Here is a 20,462-nt window from a genome sequence, read left to right on the forward strand (position 1 = left end):
TTCCCTCTCTCACTCACTCACTCTATCCTTATATGTGTATGTTGTATACATATGGCACACACATAATACACAAACATCCCCACGCACGTCCTACAGGTTCTATTTCTCTGCAGAGTCCTGTTGACAGCCCCACCCACGGTTCTGGACAAGGAGCATCAGGGACTCACATCCCATCACTTATATTTCCCATCACACCATGCTTCCCATCACTGCTTATTTCCTATGCAGAAATTGTGCCTAGTGTTGAAACTTTAGATTCTAAAATTTAAGTCTGTGTATAAGGACTTAAGTACTCTTTTAATGTAGCAGAGTTCAGACAAATAGGTTAATAGGCAATCAATCAACCAAAGTGATTTAAAGTAAAGTTATTCTTATGGCATCTGTTTTAAACAGAAGCCTGGAATGAATCCAGTAAAATAAAATAACGTACCTTCATCCCCGGTAACCCTGGTGGTCCCTAGAAAAGAAGAAGTTGGTATTAGTTTTGTTTTTCTCAAAACAACATTAGCATTATGATATGAGGGCAAAAAAAGGAAAAGAAAGGCAATGGAATGAGAAGAGAGAAATTAGCACCAAAGAAATTCTTACATAACAGCCCAGTACTCACGGGATTTCCAGCGAATCCAGGCAAACCTGGAGGCCCCAGAGGCCCTCTCTCACCCTGGGGGGACAGAAGACAGTCACTCTCAAGGGCCGTGCTCCCATCCGTTACCCCATCCTACCCTTCAGGCATGCTTCATTTGTTGGTGAAAATCATTTTCTAAAAATTGTTACAAGCTATATTGCTCAGTGCTGCTTCATGACAGAAGAAATATAATATTTGAGAATTTAATTAATAGAGACAAGAATTAATAATAGCATTTTCTTATTTGCTTTAGTAATAGATTATAGGTGAGAAATTTAGTGGTTAAGGCAATTTTAGAATAAAAGTCTACTAAATAGAAAGGCACAACGATGTCTTTCCTGAACATTAAACGTGGGAAAACTGTGTTTCCTCACCAAATAAAGAAAGGTGTAAGCCGAGTAACTTTCCAACTGTGGCAATTAAAACTGTGTTCACGGGACAACTCTGCCTGACTTCTCCAGGTGCAAAGTTAGATAAACGCGCGCCAAGCGGGGAGGCTCCCGGTTCTAAATTTACCTTCGTCCCGTTGCATCCTGGGATACCAGGGGGACCCGGAGGACCATCTTGGCCAGGAATGCCCTGCAAATAACAAGGTGAACAAGTAGCCAAATCAGAAAGATCACTGATGTTGCCATAACCCACATCAAACGTCTTATAAAGGGAGCAGGTGCCTTTTTTATACATACAGGAAGTCCTGGGTTTCCAGGGTAACCAGATGCTCCTGGGGGTCCCTGTAAGGATGGAGATGAAAAAGTTTTCATTGAGTGTGGGAGAACATCATTTCCTTCCACTTGCATCCCCCTGGCTGAGGATGTCGGACCCTAATTATTGACATTTGGAACATCGACCCTAAGCAGAGAAGGAGGCATCTTAGGGCCTAGCCCAGGGAGCCAGACGGCCTGGCGTTTCAGTAGCAACTCTTCATCATCAAAAGCTGACGATTAAATACTCCTAAACTCAAGGCTGCACACCCACAAAATAACTCTGCCCTCATTTCATCCTTTGTTAATTTCTAGGTGGTAGATAGATAGATAGATAGATAGATAGATAAATTTACATTAAAATCTCAAACAGTTGGGAAGTAGAGTGTATGGCATAAATCAGTTCATTGAGGGAGGAAAATCAAAGTTATTTCTGGCTGAAATCCAGATATTCTCCGTCCCAGACAGTTACAACGTTATCCCCTATCTTGTGCCCTAAAGACCCAGGAAGGCAGGTTACCGGGCACACTTCCCTTTCCACTAAGTAACAATAACAGAATTAAAATGTTTACATTTTACAGTGTCTTCCTATTTTTCTACTTTCAAAGGTCTCCCTGCTTGCATGTCCCAGGAATGGGAGTAGCAGAGAAAGCAGACTCTGAAGAAGGAAGAGGAAGTGTAGCTCTGAACACGTTACCACTTTTCACGTTAAATGAAGACATCTTTCTTCAAAGACCTGTAGGTGTGTCATCCCCCCTCCCCCAATTAAATACGCCTACAGGAATCCTTGAGGAAGGAGAGAGGAGAGAAAGCACGTGTACAAAGGACAAGAAGTGAGCAGCTCCAGGGGCAGGGCTGCAGGTCCAGGACGCGGGTTCCACCCATCGGGGGCCCTCGTGCCCAGGACACGCGCTGTCTGAGCTCCGAGGACAGAGGCAGAGGGAGGGGGGCGCGGAGGAAGGAGGGGACAGGGTGCCCCTCGGGATTGTCTGGGGGTGGGGAGGGTGAAGAGCCCTCCCCCTGGAAGCACCGCTGTATCAGATCCCACCCACAGTCATTACCGACTTAATGACAGCCTGTACTCACTCTTGTCCCTTTAGTTCCCGGCAGTCCTGGTTCTCCGGTGTCACCCTGGAACAGACAGACACGCCACGATGACCACTCGTCACAAAAGCAACACAGATCATCTTAAAGTCCACTCCCCCGACCCCCTGCACCCACGACAGCCAAGCTCACCTTCTGTCCTGGTGGTCCCTGCGGCCCCTCAGGTCCTTGCATTCCCGGGAACCCGATGACACCTTGTAACCCTGGGAGACCTCTTTCTCCCTGCAGAGGACGAAGGGGCAAGTCAGACCAAGGGCAGGTGGGAGGAGAAACCAGCCTCACTCAGCATCATCCAGCAGCCAGCCTACCACGAGCATCTGAAAAAAGATGCTGCCACCTCCGTCCCATCTCAGAGACTTTTCTCTGCGCGTTTTTTAGCTCTTTCGAGGGCAGGGATGTTCGTATGTGATCCCTGGCCCAATGCTTTCTATGTACTATATTCTAAAGGCTAAGTAATTTGTTGGGGAAATAAAATCACGGATAGCTGGGGATGTTCTTTCACTGAATGGCTTAGAACCTCATTTGATGAGTGGAATCTTCTTGTTGTCGGCAGACACAGCGCTGAGATTCTGTGAGCAGACACCAGTCAAGGCTCCCCTCTAGGAGGTGTGTAGGCAGAGCTCACGGTGGCAGTTTCAGCGCAAGACGCTGAGACTTTTCTGTGCAATCAACAGTCTGACGATGGGTTTTCGTAAGCGTCTCTTAAAAAAACTGGGTTTTTTTTCTTTGCAAAGGTAGACTCGAGGTTTAATTACGGTCTCTGCCCTCGTGGAGCAAAAACAAATAAAATTTATTCTTAACATAATGAATACTATTTAGGGTCCACACACGTGGCTGCAATTCAGAAAGACTGTGATTCTGGCTTTGAGATGGCCCGTGAAGGATGAAAGGAAAATGAACGTGTGAAGAGACAGGCAAAGACAATTCAGGCTGGATGTCAGAGAATGGAGATCTAGGCCACGTGAGCACAAGACACTAAGAAGAAGAAATAGTTTCCTCTGCAAGCATCCGTGACCCAGTGGCCTGATTAAGGATATTGAAGAAGACGGCCACACTTTTTGCCAGTATGAAACAGCCCCAAATCGGGACAGGAATTCAAGAAAACCTATTCTCTTCACAGTATGTGGACTTCGGTGCAACCTCACAATATAAATTGGGTAGATTAAGTACGCATCTTTAGCCAATTTTCAAAAACAGAAGGCATGTCGGAGATTACAGACACGATTTCTTACTTTCCCTACAGTTATGTTAGTTCAAAGTAAAAAATAAACTGACAAGCTATACATTACATCACATAAACATTTACCACCCCAAATAGCACATTACCAAGAGTTACTTAAAGTTGTTCAACGTTGCATAAATGAAAGGACACAGAACCCAAACTTCCAGAGTCATCCTTCTTTCCAAACCACTCAGCCAGTCCCAGAACTTGCTGGTGAATTGTGCGTCTGTTGCATTTTCTGAAATGCAGAAACACGGTTCTGAACTTGGGTCTCGAACCACTGGGCCTCCACAGATCGTGGGAGTCATTGGAAGTGTAAAAGGCAGGAAGCCAGAAACAGTGTATGAATAAATGGGAAAGAGATTATTTCAAACTCTAGAGGAGACCATCAGATACTAAATGGAGTAAAGAAAGTTAAGCCCTGCAGTTTGGCCCAGCCCTTTGGACCAGCTGCATCCAGGGATCAACCAGGAAGAACAGATGCTAATATTCCCCAGAGCCCGGCCTAGGACTTGACACAGAACACTGGCTCGTACTCCCTGAGGCCCGGGAAAGAAAAACATTCTCAGACCAAGACTTGTTCAAATGTAAAGCTACTTAAATACATTCATTCTTAACCTAAAATAACAGCAGATACAAACGCACAAAATCCTGGCGCTGGAGACGGATTGTACGCTGACATCATATCAACCTCCTCCCTTGATTCAGATGTGGGAAAATTCTACCCAAAATAGAATTGAACTGCTGGCTAAAAAATGTGAACACTGAACTGAGTATCCTCAAATAACCTGGCATGAGATGGGAAGGAAATACGAAAGGCACATCAGCAGAAAAGCTTCCTAACTCATTTGGTGGCCTATTTTTAGTACTTAGTTAATATCGGCAGTATCACTAGGAGACCCAGTGCAGATAAGATTTTATAATCCTCATTTTCATCGTGGACTGCATGGAGACCCAGAGCCAGATTAGCTGATTTCTACAAGTTTCTCACTGAGTCAGCACTAAAGCCACAAATAGAAATGAGGTCAACCTCTACCTCCGTCTGTGTTTCTTCTAGGTCACTAGAGCAAGCTGGTTCCCAGCAAATATTAAACAGTTCACCCACATCGAGTTAGCCCCTTTTATGTCCATTTCACAGATAGGGAAATTAGGATTCCGATGCTTCACTGATGCATCACATGTCACTGGGTGACCCCTGCGTGCTCCTGGGAACAGAATTCAGAAATCTGAATTCCCAGTCCTGGCTTTCACCACAGGGCCACATTCTTTCCCAAATGTCACCGGAACACTTAAGCAAGCTCCGTATCCCAAGAGTTTTGAAATTAAGTAGCTAAAGAGGAAGTGACTCCCCCGTGGACATGGCTCTTGCCATCTCGCACATATTTTTTTTTGTTTCCTAATCTTTTGTTCAGACAAAAGTGCACATGAATAATCTAATATCCCGTACCCCGTCCAAGGCTATTCTGGGCACCAGAGTAGAGCAAACAGACAGGATAAGCATTCAGTCAGCTATACAATTAGCTGGCAAACAGCACACGCTGCACGTGGGCCCAATTCTTCTTCCAAGTTTTCAGCAAATCTCCACGAGGGTTACAGGAAAAGCAAAGAGCTGGGCACATCATGCAAAGGCTTTTCGTGCCGGTCCTTTCTAAGCCAGACTCCGCAGTTGTGACCACTCGTGCGCTGGGGTTCAAGGCTGAATGTACAGAGTTAAAATCACCGAGAAACAGGACCCCTTAGTCATCTCTTTCCCGTGGTGTGCTGGAGGCAAGGTCCAAGACGACATGGCGGCCCAAGTGAGATCCACAACCACTGTTACCACAGCAGCAAGAACTTAAAGTGGAGGATGAGAAAGAGAAGCTTGTACAATACTACCCAAAATGTTCTGAGGCGACTGCATCTAACGGTTTTATTCATGAACACGTGAACGTCAGGGCAGCGTGCTGTACGAATTTAAAAAAAAGTTTACATACCAACCGTGGAAGTGACTATCACTATACCCTCCAATTATGAAATTCAGAACTCGAGGAGAAAAAAACACAATGCGATAAAGACGGACGAATACAGCCATGGAGAATAATCTTGGCATCAAAATGAGGCATGAAATTTGGCATCAAAATTAGCCATTCATGCATGGAGCATCTTACAAGTTTACCTAGAGAAGGGCACACCTTTTTTAAGAAAAAAATCCATAAAATGTGGGAATGAAAGAGTCTTTTTTGTAATACCCAATTATTTCCCCTCCTCTTAAAATACCTGTAGAAACAAGTTCATGATGGGAAATCCAACGCTAGAATATAGTCCCCTTCAAATCTTAGTCAAAAATCCAAATACTGATAAAGCCCGCAGGACGGTGAGGTCGAAATAGTGTGAAGGTTCTAAGGATAATATAGGATAACATCATTAACAACAACAAAAACTGAAATTAACACAAAATACATCTAGAGTAAGCAGTCTTCAAAAATCTTACTGTCAGAGGCCTATCATGCTTGTTTCAATAGCCAACATGGGATCGCTACCTTTTAGTCAAATTTTGAATTATTTTTTCAAATAATTATTTTATTATTATTAATAATTATTTTAAAATAATATGACCGAGATAGCCTCATCCACCAGAGGGCAGACAGAAGAAGCTAGAAGAACTACAATCCTGCAGCCTGTGGAACAAAAACCACATTCACAGAAAGATAGACAAGATGAAAAGGCAGAGGGCTATGTACCAGATAAAGGAACAAGATAAAACCCCAGAAAAACAACTAAATGAAGTGGAGATAGGAACCCTTCCAGAAAAATAATTCAGAATAATGATAGTGAAGATGATCCAGGACCTCGGAAAAAGAATGGAGGCAAAGATCGAGAAGATGCAAGAAACGTTTAACAAAGACCTAGAAGAATTAAAGAACAAACACCTAGAATAATTAAAGAACAAACAAACAGAGATGAATAATACAATAACTGAAATGACAAATACACTAGAAGGAATCAATAACAGAATAACCGAGGCAGAAGAACGGATAAGTGACCTGGTAGACAGAATGGTGGAATTCACTGCTGCGGAACAGACTAAAGAAAAAAGAATGAAAAGAAATGAAGACAGCCTAAGAGACCTCTGGGACAACATTAAACGCAACAACATTTGCATTATAAGGGTCCCAGAAGGAGAAGAGACAGAGAAAGGACCCGAGGAAATATTTGAAGAGATTATAGTTGAAAAATTCCCTAACATGGGAAAGGAAATAGCCACCCAAGTCCAGGAAGCGCAGAGAGTCCCAGGAGATAAACTCAAGGAGAAACACTCCAAGACACATAGTAATCAAACTGACAAAAGTTAAAGACAAAGAAAAATTATTGAAAGCAGCAAGGGAAAAAAGGCAAATAACATACAAGGGAACTCCCATAAGGTTAACAGCTCATTTCTCAGCAGAAACTCTACAAGCCAGAAGGGAGTGGCATGAGATATTTAAAGTGATGAAAGGGAAGAACCTACAACCAAGATTACTCTACCTGGCAAGGATCTCATTCAGATTCAATGGAGAAATCAAAAGCTTTGCAGAAAAGCAAAATGTAAGAGAATTCTTAAAAGCACCACCAAACCAGCTCTACAACAAATGCTAAAGGAACTTCTCTAAGTCGGAAACACAAGAGAAAAGAAGGACATACAAAAACAAACCCATAACAATTAAGAAAATGGTAATAGGAACATACATATCGATAATTACCTTAAACATGAATGGATTAAATGCTCCAACCAAAAGATGCAGGCTCGCTGCATGGATACAAAAACAAGACCCATATATATGCTGTCTACAAGACACCCACTTCAGACCCAGGGACACATACAGACTGAAAGTGAGGGGATGGAAAAAGATATTCATGCAAATGGAAATCAAAAGGAAGCTGGAGTAGCAATACTCATATCAGATAAAATAGACTTTAAAATAAAGAATGTTACAAGAGACAAGGAAGGACACTACATAATGATCAAGGGATCAATCCAAGAAGAAGATATAACAATTATAACTATATATGCACCCAACATAGGAGCATCTCAATACATAAGGCAACTGCTAACAGCTATAAAAGAGGAAATCGTCAGTAACACAGTAATAGTGGAGGACTTTAATACCTCACTTACACCAATGGACAGATCATCCAAACAGAAAATTAATAAGGAAACACAAGCTTTAAATGACAAAATAGACCAGATAGATTTAATTGATATTTATAGAACATTCCATCCAAAAATAGCAGATTACACTTTCTTCTCAAGTGCACACGGAACATTCTCCAGGATAGATCAATCTTAGGTCACAAATCAAGGTTCAGTAAATTTAAGAAAATTGAAATCATATCAAGCATCTTTTCTGACCACAACGCTTTGAGATTAGAAATCAATCACAGGGAACAAAAAGTAAAAAACACAAACACATGGAGGCTAAACAATACGTTACTAAATTACCAAGAGATCACTGAAGAAATCAAAGAGGAAATCAAAAAATACCTAGAGACAAATTACAACAAAAACACGATGATCCAAAACCTATGGGATGCAGCAAAAGCAGTTCTAAGAGGGAAGTTTATACCAATATAAGCCTACCTCAAGAAACAAGAAAAATCTCAAATAAACAATCTAACCTTACACCTAAAGGAACTAGAGAAAGAAGAACAAACAAAGCCCAAAGTTAGTAGAAGGAAAGAAATCATAAACATCAGAGCAGAAATATATGAAATAGAAACAAAGAAAACAATAGCAAAGATCAATAAAACTAAAAGCTGGTTCTTTGAGAAGATAAACAAAATTGATAAACCATTTGCCAGACTCATCAGGAAAAAAGGGAGAGGACTCAAATCAATAAAATTAGAAATGAAAAAGGAGAAGTTACAACAGACACCACAGAAATACAAAGCATCCTAAGAGACTACTACAAGCAACCCTATGCCAATAAAATGGACAACCTGGAAGAAATGGACAAATTCTTAGAAAGGTATAACCTTCCAAGACTGAACCAGGAAGAAATAGAAAATATGAACAGACCAATCACAAGTAATGAAATTGAAACTGTGATTAAAAATCTTCCAACAAACAAAAGTCCAGGACCACAAGGCTTCACAAGTGAATTCTAGCAAACATTCAGAGAAGAGCTAACACTCATCCTTCTCAAACTCTTCCAAAAAATTGCAGAGGAAGGAACACTCCTAACCTCATTCTGTGAGGCCCCCATCACCCTGATACCAAAACCAGACAAAGATACTACCAAAAAAGAAAATTACAGACCAATATCACTAATGAATACAGATGCAAAAATACTCAACAAAATACCAGCAAACAGAATCCAACAACACATTAAAAGGATCATACACCACGATCAAGTGGGATTTATCCCAGGGATGCAAGGATTCTTCAATATATGCAAATCAATCAATGTGATACACCATATTAACAAATTGAAGAATAAAAACCATATGATCATCTCAGTAGATGCAGAAAAAGCTTTTGACAAAATTCAACACTCATTTATGATAAAAACTCTCCAGAAAGTGGGCACAGAAGGAACCTACCTCAACATAATAAAGGCCATATACGACAAACCCACAGCAAACATCATTCTCAATGGCGAAAAACTGAAAGCATTTCCTCTAAGATTAGGAACAACACAAGGATGTCCACTCTCACCACTATTATTCAACGTAGTTTTGGAAGTCCTAGCCACGGCAATCAGAGAAGAAAAAGAAATAAAAGGAATACAAATTGGAAAAGAAGAAGTAAAACTGCCACTGTTTGCAGATGACATGATACTATACACAGAGAATCCTAAAGATGCCACCAGAAAACTACTAGAGCTAATCAATGAATTTGGTAAAGTTGCAGGATACAAAATTAATGCACAGAAATCTCTTGCATTGCTATACACTAACAACGAAAGATCAGAAAGAGAAATTAAGGAAACAATCCCATTCACCATTGCAACAAAAAGAATAAAATACCTAGGAATAAACCTACCTAAGGAGGTAAAAGACCTGTACTCAGAAAACTATAAGACACTGATGAAAGAAATCAAAGATGACACAAACAGATGGAGAGATATACCGTGTTCCTGGATTGGAAGAATCAATATTGTGAAGATGACTATACTACCCAAGGCAATCTATAGATTCAATGCAATCCCTATCAAATTACCAGTGGCATTTTTTACAGAACTAGAACAAAAAAGTCTTAAAATTTGTATGGAGACACAAAAGACCCCAAATAGCCAAAGCAGTCTTGAGGGAAAAAAACAGAGCTGGAGGAATCAGACTCCCTGACTTCAGACTACACTACAAAGCTACAGTAATCAAGACAATATGGTACTGGCACAAAACAGAAATATAGATCAATGGAACAGGAAAGAAAGCCCAGAGATACACCGACACACCTATGGTCAACTAATCTATGACAAAGGAGGCAAGGATATACAATGGAGAAAAGACAGTCTCTTCAATAAGTGGTGCCGGGAAAACTGGACAGCTACATGTAAAAGAATGAAATTAGGACACTCCCTAACACCATACACAAAAATAAACTCAAAATGGATTAGAGACCCAAATGTAAGACAGGACACTATAAAACTCTTAGAAGAAAACATAGGAAGAACATTCTTTGACATAAATCACAGCAAGATCTTTTTTGATCCACCTCCTCGAGTAATGGAAATAAAAACAAAAATAAACAAATGGGACCTAATGAAACTTAAAAGCTTTTGCAAAGCAAAGGAGACTACAAACAAGACAAAAAGACAACCCTCAGAATGGGAGAAAATATTTGCAAACGAAATCAACAGACAAAGGATTAATCTCCAAAATATATAAACAGCTCATGCAGCTCAATATTAAAAAAACAAACCACCCAATCCAAAAATGGGCAGAAGACCTAAATAGACATTTCTCCAAAGAAGACATACCGATGGCCAAGAAGCACATGAAGAGCTGCTCAACATCACTAATTATTAGAGAAATGCAAATCAAAACTACAATGAGGTATCACCTCACACCAGTTAGAATGGGCATCATCAGAAAATCTACAAACAACAAATGCTTGAGAGGGTGTGGAGAAAAGGGGACCCTCTTGCACTGTTGGTGGGAATGTAAATTGACACAGCCACTATGGAGAACAGTATGGAGGTTCCTTCAAAAACTAAAAATAGAATTACCATATGATCCAGCAATCCAACTACTGGGCATATACCCAGAGAAAACCATAATTCAAAAAGACACATGCACCCCAATGTTCATTGCAGCACTATTTACAACAGCCAGGTCATGGAAGCAACCTAAATGCCCATCGACAGACGAATGGATAAACAAGATGTGGTACATATATACAATGGAATACTACTCAGCCATAAAAAGGAACGAAATTGGGTCATTTGTAGAGACATGGATGGAGCTAGAGACTGTCATACAGTGTGAAGTAAGTCAGAAAGAGAAGAACAAATATCATATATTAACGCATGTATGTGGAAGCTAGAAAAATGGTACACATGAACCGGTTTTCAGGGCAGAAATGGAGACACAGACGTAGAGAACAAACATATGGACACCTAGGGGGGAAAGTGTTGGGGGGCGGGTAGTGCTGGATGAATTGGGAGATTGGGATTGACATGTATACACTAATATGTATAAAATAGATAAGTAATAAGAACTTGCTGTATAAAAAATAAATAAAATTCTAAAATTCAAAAAATAATAATAATAATATGATCATCGGGACTTCCCTGGTGGTCCAGTGGTAAAGAATCCGCCTTCCAATGAAGGGGACGTGGGTTCGATCCCTGGTCGGGGAACTAAGATCCCACATGCCGCGGGGCAACTAAGCCCGCGTGCCACAACTACTGAGCTCACGCACCTCAACTTCAAAGCCTGCATGCCGCAAACTACAGAGCCCACGCACCCTGGAGCCTGCACACCACAACTACATAGAACCCCGTGCGCCACAACTAGAGAGAAGCCCGTGCACTGCAACGAAGATCCCGTGTGCCGCAACTAAGGCCCGAACAGCCAAAAAAATAAAAATAAAAAATAAAAATAAAATAATATCATCATGGATCTTCACAGTGCACTGATGTCCAAGGAAAGATGCTGCCCGAGACCTGAGCCCCCTCTCGACGGGGGACCAACTTGTTGGGCAGAGCCATCTACATGTGCTTGTTCATCCATCAGAAAGCAGAACGCACCCAACAAGGGATGTTGATTGCAGAGATTCTGCAGCTGGGTGTCCGTCTCTTGGAAGCAAGGACTTAAAGGCAGGGATATTTTTTATTCACTCGGCGTTTGGCACGAACTTTGGACTCAGTTAAAATTGGTAACTGGATGATGAAATACCCAGTAGCATCACATGGACTTAGGATGAGGTAGGATTCTATCTACGTAGCCTAGAAGCTTTAAAACGGAGTAGAATATGGTTGCTGGGCAGGAGGGGATCCCAGGCCTCCCCTTCCCAATCCAAAGCCCTGTGGGCACCACGGAGACTGGCTAACATACCACCACTGGCCAAAGAAGCCACAGGGAGAGACAGTGTGGGCAGGACATGATACTGAATCAGCTCTCCCCTTCCGTCATCTGGTGCCTTGAGATTTCCATTTCCAAGCAAAACTGCAAATAATTGATGGAACGAAAGTATTCACATTTGGAGCCAGAGCTCACCAAGCATTCAGTGATGGGGAAACTATTTCAGATGACGGGTCACAGTCAATGGGTGACTTCAGGACTGAGCCAAAAATTCCACAAGTCCAATTCCTTGAGCCCAGCAACAATCAGACATCTGCAGGCCCATTTCCTGAATACCAATACTGCTGGGAAAGTGGTGGGAAGACTCCGATTAGTGTCACAGGGTCATGGAAAAGCTCTGGGATGAGTCCCCATTGGGCTTCATCCACACCATGCAGCTTGACATTATGGCAGAAATATTGCCACCCGTGCAGAGGAGAGGAGAGGGGGAGGAAATACACAACCAGAACCCTGAAAAGGCCTGGTTTTCCTAAGAAGAAGATTCGAACACTGACTCTCCTCTGCCCCACGAGACGTATACCTGGAACGTTAAAAGAACGTATGTGTCAATTGAAAGTAGACTACCTTTGGGGGAGGAATGGAGTGGGAGTCTGGGGTTAGTTGATGCAAACTATTCTATATAGAATGGATGAACAACAAGGTCCTACTGTAGAGCATAGGGAACTATATTCAATATCCTATGATAAAGTGTAATGGAAAAAATATGTATATGTATAACTGAGTCACTTTGCTGTACAGCAGAAATGAACACAACATTGTAAATCAACTATACTTCAATAAAAAGAAAATAAAAAAATAAAGTAGACTACATTTGGGGGAAGGATGGAGTGGGAGCTTGGGATTAGCTGATGCAAACTATTCTATATAGAATGGATAAACAACAAGGTCCTACTATAGAGCACAGGGAACTATATTCAATATCCTGAGATAAACCATAATGGAAAAGAATATAAAAAAGAGTGTATATATATATGGATAACTGAATCACTTTGCTGTACACTTGAAAGTAACACAACACTGTAAATCAACTATACTTCAGTAAAAAAATTAACTACATTTCTTTAAACATAATACTGAAGACTGTTTCACATAATCGCTCTATCGTTACTACTGTTTCATGCATTTAACATTTCAATATTAAACTACGAAAGAGTAAACTAATCATGCACCCAAAGCATGGTTTTATGTTTTTTATCTTCTTCCCCAAAGTCTTATTTTCTCTCTCAAGATTTGGTGATATTTCACTTGATATGGTCAATATGAGGAATCTTTACATAGTGGTCTCCATTGGAAATGTGGGTATATGCCAAGAGCTTTAGCAATTACATGTGAGGGTGGGGAGAGATGGGCAATTAAGAGGTTTTTTCCTAGAAATGAGGTCATTCCCCATCTTTACACATGCAAAGAATGAGAAGAATCAGAAAAGCAGAAAAGCGTTAAAAAGGAAAAAAAGGCTCCTTAATCCCTGACCTTCGTGTACTGTAAGATCCAGTCTCTTCTCTAGGAGCCTCCTGGACCCACTCTGCCTAAACCACGGAGTTGGTTTGGGCAAGCAGACCCTACGCAGCCTCTCAACACTGCCCCCTTTGACCATCACCAGGCTTGTAGGGACTTGCTCCCAAGACTTCTGAAGCTGCAGATAATCAGGTTTGTATGAAAAATGGGGCAGACACAGTGCCGAGGTTTGGGAAAGGGAGCTTGCTGGATGGACAGGAAGTAAATGGGAAAGCCTTTCTCTCTCTGCCCACATCTGGACTGCAGCTTTTACACTGGACTTTCCGCCTCAGGCTTCTTGAGCAGAGAAATCCCAGCCCCTGTGGATAAGTCCATCTAATGGACAAGGTCCACCAATGCCCGGCTGATGAGTCATCAGCTTCACGCTGCCCACTGATACAGCACTTAATGCAGAAGCCTCTCCAAGAGGCCATGTTCAAGGGTAGATTTCCGTTGGATAAATCCTGATATGGAAACGTTATTTGAGCCCACAAGGAACTCTGGCACAATTCTAAGAATTTCAACATTGCCATGAAGGTTGGTTTTTAGAGCTAAGCTCAAATCATACGTAATATAAAACTAGCAGGGTGCCAGTTACGGAGGAGATACACAATAGATGTTTCTGACTAGTCAACATTTGCAAGAAATAAAACTGTGGATACTTTCCGATCTACAAAAATCCACCTTGCACATCACCTGGGGAGAAAAAAAATGAATTATAAAGAGTTTTTCACAAAACGCTTTCTAAAGAACCATTCTTCAACCCAAGAAGAACCTGAAGGAGCCCTAAGTGCATTCTTACTACCAACAATTTAAAACTCATCCCTGAAAGCCAGCTAAAAGCAAACAAACTGTCCAGCTTCACTGATCCAGTAAAAAACTTACTAAAACGACAGGCACACTTGAGTGTTGACAAATTGTTGGTGGCAAAAAAAACCTTAAAATTTTCCAAAGATTCTAAGGACTTATAAATAAATTCCAGACCTTTCTCCTTCATTAGAGCCAAGAATCACTTATGGAGGACACACTTTAAAGCTGTAAGCAGTGGCAAATGTTTTCTTCAATCATTTGTCTCTTAGGCTCTTTCTGAAAAATCAGTCTAAAATGCTTTCGTTGTCTTATTCCAAAGCAGTAATCTGTTTAAAATATTTCAAGTATAAATATTTAAAGTTATTCCCCTGCAGTAGTCAGCTTCCCAAATTAGCAAGAAGCAAAATATTTTGATAATGTTTTTCCAAAGTCTGGTGGGTGTATTGAGTCCAATTTTGTGTATACATTTCCTGATATAGTTAATCTTTAATCGATAGCTTTGTCCCACTTCCCCATCAGACAGTAACAAGGGGAGCTTGTTCTCCGGAAAACAGGTGTGTTTCTGGGCCTCATGCTCTATTAATACATTCAAATCTCAATGTGAAGGTTCAAACGTCCTGATGGGTTTTCCTGGGGACCCCTGTCCAATAACCCTCCCCCGACATCCGTTATCCTCTGGGCTTCAGCCTAGGTCTTGGCTCCCAACCACCCTCCCGGGCCCAAACAGTGCCTCAAACCTGTGGACATCAGTTACCCAACCCACTTCCAGATGGTCGCTGCCCCCTGAAATATCTGTACCCACACACCACCCCCATGGTCCCCTAGTACCCCAGAACATCCATGGAATCTCAGCTAAACATCCCTTCCTTGGAGAAGGACTCCTAAACACAAAGTGATTCAAAGAGAACTTTTACACCTAATTGATCCCATTAAATTAAGAGGCAATAAAGGAGGCATGAGCTTTTGAAATGGCCGTGTCCGGAAAGCCCCCAAGGGCTCTGATTTTCCCACCACTAGAGGGCGCAACGGGACCACGCTTCCCCCCACCCCCCCCCCCCAAATCAAAATTCCCCCAGGGGACCTTGAAAGCATTCAGCCTTTTTTCTTAAATATTCATTATCTTAATATATTAATATTAAATATTCAGGGCCATTGAAGATATTAGTGCAGGCATAGCTAAGAGAAATCAGTTTTTTAACGCTTACAACACAGAACTCTAAGGGAAAGACTTTTAATGGGAATTAAAAATGTAATTTAAATTAAATATAAAACTAGTAACCTGAGCGCTGAGGCTATTAAGTGACAGGTAAATGCTGTGACCCTAAAAATAATGTGAATTGTGGATGCTTTTCAGATTGCTTTTTTCACCCATTTTTTAAACTTAGAGTATTTGAATTGAATCTAACAATAATACAGGGGAAAAAGTAAATTCAGTTTTCTAAATGACTGGAAATAGTAAATGTTGAAAAAATTAAATCCTATAAAACATGCATAAAACAGGTACAAATATGGTAGTAGGAAGGTCTCTAAAAAACAATTTCTAGGGCTTCCCTGGTGGCGCAGTGGTTGAGAATCTGCCTGCTAATGCAGGGGACACGGGTTCGAGCCCTGGTCTGGGAGGATCCCACATGCCGCGGAGCAACTGGGCCCGTGAGCCACAATTACTGAGCCTGCGTGTCTGGAGCCCCTGCTCCGCAACAAGAGAGGCCGCGATAGTGGGAGGCCCCCGCACCAGGATGAAGAGTGGCCCCCGCTTGCCGCAGCTAGAGAAAGCCCTCGCACAGAGGCGAAGGCCCAGCACAGCCAAGGATAGATAGATAAAGAAAGAAAGAGAGAAAGAGAGAAAGAGAGAGAGAGAGAGAGAGAAAGAAAGAAAGAAAGAAACCAAGAAAGAAACCAAGAAAGAAAAAGAAGGAAATAACAACTACCTACGATCCCCAGCACACAACTATCATTTAAAAAAAAAAAATTTCTAAATATCCAACTGCCACTAAAATTTATATGAAGGATCTTCTTTGGTCCTTCTACTACAAGTTTATAGGAAACATATACTTAAGGTAATTTAATCCATTCTCCTGATTTTTGCCATTTACGAAGGAAAAAAGTCCATCCAAATTTTAACAGCTTCCCCGAAAGATGATAATAATGTTTTGACATGGGGCGCTCTTGAAAATCAAAATCATGAATGTTTTTGCCTAAACCTATTACCTTACATAGTACAGTATAGACTTGAAAATTGTCTTTCAAAGCAGAAAAGCAGTACAGACATAACAGGGGCCTTACTGCAGCTTGGAACCTCACTTGTGGTGGCCCTGGAAGGTTGTGTATGTTGCACACTGCAAAAAGGAGGCTGGGCGCTGGCCCAGCAGGGGGGGCTTATCTAAAGTGCCCAGAGCAGAGCGGCACAAAACCATTCAGAGGCCTAGGAGCTGCTGAGAACCTGCCTGCAAAATTGCACCTTTACTCACCGGCACAAGTGCCTTTTCTGTGTTTTAAAGTTCCATGAGATTTATCAAAAACCTACCTCCTAACTTAAAGATTGTGGGGAAGGAGTGAGATTGCAGGAACATAAATAATTGAAAATGAAATAGCAACAGGAGGTTAGCTGCTTTTTGAGTTTAGACAAGAAAAAATACATTTTTCTCAAAAAGACACTTTGCTTTATGTTCATTACCTTCAAACCAATGACCCTGAGGTTTAAAGAGACATATTCTATGTTATCAGCAAATTTTAGAAATACCTGTTAGTGCACAATGCCTAAATAGTCCTCGGAGGGTTTTCTTGTTACCACAGCTAAGGATGTTATTAACTTGAACTTGAAAATGAACGTGGGTGTGTGACAGGGTCCTGGAAGTGCGTGCATCCTGAACAAAATTAGGGCACATAAAAGTCAGGAAATGCCACAATCTAGGTCATGGCTTTTTTTTTTTTTAAGTCTGTGCTAACAGTAAATATGAAAAATGCAGAAGAACTATCCTGACAATAATGATTATAATTACTAATACAAAAAGCATGCAAGATATTCTTCAGGTTTAACCTTGAGAGAAACTGCCAATTAGCAATTAAGAAAAAAAATGTTTTCTTAAAAAATGTGTTAAATGCAAGTATCTATTGAAATTGGGTTTTACGGGTACCCCCTGCCAGGGGGCATTCCCTGGGCCCTCACACCTAGCACAAGCAGTACACAGTAGGTGCTCACTAAATACTTTCATGAGGAATAAGGAAACACAAAATGTTAACGATTCCAAAGAAATAATATAAAATAATTTATATTTTATATTATTATATTATATTTTATATTATATTTTATATTATATGTAGGAAATAATATAAACCTACCAAGAGAGTGCAGGTTTAGGAATTCCATTTTCAAACCTGACTCCAAAAATAGGCATCTCTGCTCTGCTCTGCGACCGGAGCTTTTGGGAATCCTACTTTCTATGTTCTCACTGTAGACTGATAATGCCATGTGATGGGGAAAGAACTTTGACTTAGGAACCGAAAGATTCCCATCCTGGCTCCAGCACCAATCGCTTGGACTCTCTGAAAATCCGTTCTGCCCTATGTAAGATGGGACCCCTCCACCTGCCCCTCTTCCCTATCGGATCTTTTAAGAGTCAGATTTGATGGCGTTTTCAGAGCTACTCTGCACTGCATGAAACACTGAACAAATGCCTACAAACTAAACCCTCCTGGCTGTCGTCTATGTAAACACATCTCTTTTGCATTTATCGTTGTTTCTATGTCTATCAGGCCAACTGAATTTCCTAAAAAGCCACAGAATATTTTAAAAGGGAATGAAAACGCCGTGTCATCTCTTTTTTGTTCCTATCGGGCATGACCTGTGAGGTATCTCATCCTTGTTTTTGTGGCTAAATTTGACATAGGAAAATAAGAATTTCTTGAGTATTTAAAAATGACAGTTTTAAGAAATTCCTCCTTTATCTTATGCACAAGGTTTTTTTTTTTTTTCCTTAATGAGTATGTTGGATATTAATTCTGTTCAAGCCCAGGACATTGTGTTTACTCTCCCGTGTCAGCCTGAGTCTTTTTGAGGCCAGCACATCACCAGCTGACACGAAAGAGCTCCGGGACCCTTCTCTTCTTTTTACTCCGTAAAGACCTGAGAATACACATGTGTGTTGATGACCCTGAATGACTTCCTTTCCCTCCAACCAAGTTCCTTGACTGTATCACATGGCTAATAACATTTCCCCCAACATGCTGCAGTAATGTCAAGACTTCATTAATCAAGCTCAGAACCTGAAAGATCCAAACAGTTCCAAGGAGGTTAAGACATGACAAATCAATTCTGTCCACACAATACAATACAACACGGGCCAACCCTGAGGTTTCACAAAACACAGTGTTAGCTTAACCTCATTAATTAGAAGGAGCCATGGTTGGATCAATCCTAATTAATAACCAAATTTGAACCTATTTTCAGTAAACCCCGTTAATTCTTTTAAAACATTAAGGAAAGAAAAGAAATTAAGGAAAGAAATTAAGCAAGGAAAGAAATTAAGCAAGATGTCGAAGGGGAATTTTTTGGTCAAGATTGATTTTAAAACTGAATCGATAAGAAAAGCATATTATTGCACAGTCAGTGCAAAATAAGGGTGCATAATTAACACAATAAATAGCTCCTTCTTAAATACTTAAAAATAAGCTTCCCTTCACCTCAATGTTGTTTGGCAACCTGTTTTCAAAAGATAAAGTGGACATATATTTTTACCGAGGGGTATGGCCAAATTATTAAAAAACTTAAATTAGTAGCATCTTATTTAATGCCATTTTACTATATCTATTTTTCAGAGGTATTAAATGTTTGACTTATAAGATAGCTTCTTGCTTTTTTATTTTAAATTACACAATGCTGATAGATTAAAACATTACACTCTTTTGCTAGGAGCTAAGTTGCAGAAACAGGCATATCACACTACAGTGTGTAAATTAGGTGGTATTAATGGTCTCATAAAACATAGATGACAGATTGTAGAGTTTTAAAATGTGTGACATTTTCCCGTGTGTTCTGTATTTAAATTTAAAAAATCAATTTTAAGACGGAAGACCCAATGGGTAAGTGTGTTAGAGAGACCAGACAGACTGGGGGGAAAAAGGGGGGGATGCTTGAAGGTCAGGCCACACCCATCGGCGATGCCCCCTCTCGCTCCCCACTCTGGGGGTCTGCGGCATCCAACAGAACAACAGGGCCAATTCCTCTTTGGCCAAAGGAGGCTCACCAGTCAAGTACCCTGAAGCGGCCTTCCCTGTCTCCTGCCCCAGATATAAAATCGCCAATTTTGGGGCTTCCCTGGTGGCGCAGTGGTTGAGAGTCCGCCTGCCAATGCAGGGGACACGGGCTCGAGCCCTGGTCCGGGAGGATCCCACATGCCGCGGAGCAGCTGGGCCCCTGAGCCACAACTACTGACCTGCGCGTCTGGAGCCTGTGCTCCGCAACAAGAGAGGCCGCGATAGTGAGAGGCCCGCGCACCGCGATGAAGAGCGGCCCCCGCTCGCCGCAACTGGAGAAAGCCCTCGCCCAGAAACGAAGACCCAACGCAGCCAAAAATAAATTAATTAATTAATAAATTTAAAAAAATGAAAAAAAAAAAATTGCCAATTTTGTATAATTCCTGAGCTCTCACGGGAATTCCAAGCCAATGGGAGCCCACGAGGCATCCCTGAAAGAATAAGTAGGTTTCCAAACCCAATGCTTCTCCACGGGGAGAATCAGCACCTTTTGTGAAGAAATCGATGAAAAGCAATCATCTAACGGTAGTTTGATACTCCATGTAAACAGACTGCCGTTGATTACTTGGGTCCAGAATTTCAGAATAACAAATATGGCAGCAACCTGGAGCTGGCCCTACATCGGGCTTTATGAAGAGACACACAGAGTCCTGCTCTGTGGATGGAGCTGGAACTCGCCCTGCCCCTCCTGGTTCCCTAAATCTACTCC

At 41.3% G+C, this 20,462-nt stretch overlaps 1 protein-coding gene across 1 annotated transcript in view; it reads right to left on the reverse strand.

Annotated features, from left to right (window-relative positions):
- COL4A1 (collagen type IV alpha 1 chain) overlaps positions 1 to 20,462 on the reverse strand; it is a 146,638-nt gene that overhangs the window by 53,141 nt on the left and 73,035 nt on the right. Inside the window, exons 3-8 of the mRNA XM_068526965.1 lie at positions 2,563 to 2,652; positions 2,413 to 2,457; positions 1,312 to 1,356; positions 1,142 to 1,204; positions 608 to 661; positions 431 to 457 (exon numbers count right to left, since the gene is read on the reverse strand). Of these exons, the coding sequence (XP_068383066.1) occupies positions 431 to 457; positions 608 to 661; positions 1,142 to 1,204; positions 1,312 to 1,356; positions 2,413 to 2,457; positions 2,563 to 2,652 (324 nt within the window). The remainder of the gene's footprint in view (positions 1 to 430; positions 458 to 607; positions 662 to 1,141; positions 1,205 to 1,311; positions 1,357 to 2,412; positions 2,458 to 2,562; positions 2,653 to 20,462) is intronic.

This window comes from Eschrichtius robustus, chromosome 18 (genome assembly GCF_028021215.1).
Source record: "Eschrichtius robustus isolate mEscRob2 chromosome 18, mEscRob2.pri, whole genome shotgun sequence".
NCBI classification, from domain to species: Eukaryota; Metazoa; Chordata; class Mammalia; order Artiodactyla; family Eschrichtiidae; genus Eschrichtius; species Eschrichtius robustus.